General features: G+C 44.3%; 1 protein-coding gene across 1 annotated transcript in view; it reads right to left on the reverse strand.

Annotated features, from left to right (window-relative positions):
- LOC122544768 (COUP transcription factor 2-like) overlaps window positions 1–3120 on the reverse strand; it is a 32771-nt gene continuing 29651 nt past the window's right edge. The window contains exon 3 of the mRNA XM_043684093.1: window positions 1–987. Coding sequence (XP_043540028.1) covers window positions 713–987 — 275 coding nt within the window. The 3' untranslated portion in view covers window positions 1–712. The remainder of the gene's footprint in view (window positions 988–3120) is intronic.

Raw genomic sequence — 3120 nt, forward strand, 5'->3', positions numbered from 1 at the left:
TGCTGCACTGTCGGAGGGTCAGTGGTAAGGGAGTGCTGCACTGTCGGAGGGTCAGTGGTAAGGGAGCACCATACTCTGTTTTAGGCCAGTTTCAGGTTATATATTAAACCGTTTGCTACACATGGACATCACGAGATCCATGGCACTAAAGCAGTAGAGCTTTGAATTCTCTCCCAGGTCCAAACCCATACTTACCATCACGTTTACCAAAATCACCAAGTTAACGCAGCCAGTACTCCCTCCCACTGTTCATTGCTGTTTAGCAGCACATTGTCAAATGAACTGGCTGCTTAACCTTACATCAGGAATGACCTTTTTAATATATTTCACTGGCTGTAAACATATTTGGGAATCTTGGGATTCAAAAGGTGGTAAGAAATTAAAGTTTTTCATAAGATCTGCCAAATATTGAAACTGTAATATTATAAAGACACCGTCATTCATTTGAAATTGTTTCGGTTTATTGAAAACTGGCCTTGATTTCCCTTGCTCCAGCATTGTGTGTTAATGAAACTGTGACTCCTGGAAAAGCTTCACCACCTGAAAAAAACATGTTCCTTTCCTTTTAAAGATGCCTCCTGTTATCCAGTGTCAAGAGGTATAAGCCCCTAGCCCACAAGAACGTTCAAACCTGCTTTAAAATCCAAATGATAATCCCCGTTCCCATCTCGTGGCCATAATGTCTTTGCAGCCCCTGCCCCTGTCTGCCTTATCACTGGATTGGCATATAAGGCCAGCTGAAACTGGCACCAGACAGCAGCATGTCCCTGATAAGAGTTTCAATTGGGGTCTTTCCCACCAGACGCACAAAGAACAGTTGCTCAATGACAGGAGAGGAGACCACACGCAGGGAAGGTAACCGCAGCAGCAGTTTGCCGAAGCGGTTGGGTTGGTTCGGGTACTGGTTACGGCTGTAATCCTCCAATGCGCACTGGCATCTTTCCTGAAGACTCTCCACATGGGCAGGATCCGAAAGACCACAGGCATCTGCAGGAAAACCCACACTTTTAGATGACTAATAAAGACTGCAATAAGCCCAGCTAAGTCCCCACTCATTCCAGCAAGAAATGCTTCAGTTTTAAATGAATATCAAAATCTGCATTTGACGCATTCTTGAGTGAGGTGAGTACTGTTGGTAAGGACTGTCATTTATCCCAACCACCCTGGGGAAGTGTTGGTGTGTCTGTTTATCTACAGATTAACGTCTGATCAATTGTCTCCACTCAGCAACCTCATTCACATCCCAGGTCATTGGGCGCACTTCACAATACTCCCAGTTCCTGGAGCAACTTGCAATATTCCAAGTTCCTTGGTAACGCTTTCTGAAATTCCCAGATCTCTGGATGTAGCTTTTGGCATTCCTGGTCACTGGAGAAGGGTTCCCAGTAGGGGGACTACCTGATATTCCCAATTAGCACTGCGCAGCTCCCAGTATTTCTAGTATACATTGTGCAGTCCTCAATATTTCTTAGAACTATGTTCTATGTTCAATATTTCTGCGCTTGGGAAATAGTTCCCAATGAACCCAGTTCTCTGATAGTCCCAGTGCCTGATGAGCAGTTCTTGGTATTCGAGGTAAACAACTCATGACTTTCCCAGGACCCAGGGAGTGCCTTCCAATCATCCCGGTCCCCAGGATGCATCTCCTGGCACTCATAGTTTACAGGGAACTGTTGCTATATTCCTAAACTACTGGAGGAACTCCTAGGGGTAATTCCCAGTGTCCCCAGTTGATGAATTGATCAGGAAGTTGAAATTTCATTCACACAGGAATGTGATATTACTTGCAGCAGCCTTAAATCATGATTTCCTTTGACCCTGCCATGTTCTGAAGTTCAAGTCTGTACCTACAAGCTCAACAGACTCTCGCACCATGAAGTGATTTACTCTAACTGTTCACTGGCACTGAAATCACCATCAGGGAGAATATGGTGAGGGTTCAAACCCCAGGATATTAACAACTGGGAATATGTGATGAGCATTATCATGTCTGAGAGGTACAGGTAACTCTGAACCTGTGGTTCCCAAAAACTCTCCATCTCTGGGCAATTTTCCTCACCTTGTGTCTGTTGTTGACTCATTGTTGGAGATCGATTGCTCCCATTAGTTAACATCACCATTATCATCATGTATTTTGACAATTTTGAGAATGAAAAAAGACAAACTAGGGGGCCGTGTCAATTTATCATCACAAATTTTGTTATCTCAATTGTTATATGGGGTCTATTAATCTCATTACAGCTTTGCCTGTCTCTGCTCATCTGTCACTGAAACTCTTATTCTTCTCTTCTGTTACCTCTAAACAAACTATTCCAATCATTCCTCATTGGTCTCCTACATTCTATCTTCGAGAAACTTGAGATCATCCAGATGCCAGCTGCTTGTGTCATATCCCTGTTTCCCTATCACCCCTGTGCTCACTGACCTATATTGGGTCCCTATCTCTGTCATGTCCTCTAACCTCAGAACCACCCTAGATTTCTGCTAATTCTGGCGTCTTGTATGTTGTCGGTTACAATGGGTTCATCACAGGCAGCCACATCTTCAGTTGTCTGGGACCTAAGTTCTGAAATTCCCTTGCTACAGCTCGCTGCTTGGCTTTAGTCTTTTAAGACCCACCTTAACACCTGCAGTGGTCTTACCGAGGCCCTGTACACGTGCAGTGAGACGTCCTTGTTCCTGTATTCAAACTTTCCGGCAATGAAGGCCAACATACTGTCTGCTGTCCTAACTTGCTTTCAGTAACTGGGAGACAAGTAAAGCCAGGTCACTTTGGACATTGACAATTCCCAATCAATGACCATTAAGTAATAATGCACCATTCTGTTTTTCCTGGTGAAGTGGACAATGTTACACTGAGCCTAGTATAATGCATCTGTCACACATTTGCCCACTGAATCAAGATCATCGGAGGTTGTTGTCGGGGGTATTAGGTAAGGATATCGGAGGTTGTTGTTGGGGGTATTAGGTAAGGATGTCGGAGGTTGTTGTCGTTTTTCCTGGTGAAGTGGACAATGTTACACTGAGCCTAGTATAATGCATCTGTCACACATTTGCCCACTGAATCAAGATCATCGGAGGTTGTTGTCGGGGGTATTAGGTAAGGATATCGGAGGTTGT

Source organism: Chiloscyllium plagiosum, chromosome 51 (genome assembly GCF_004010195.1).
Source record: "Chiloscyllium plagiosum isolate BGI_BamShark_2017 chromosome 51, ASM401019v2, whole genome shotgun sequence".
Lineage (NCBI taxonomy): Eukaryota > Metazoa > Chordata > Chondrichthyes > Orectolobiformes > Hemiscylliidae > Chiloscyllium > Chiloscyllium plagiosum.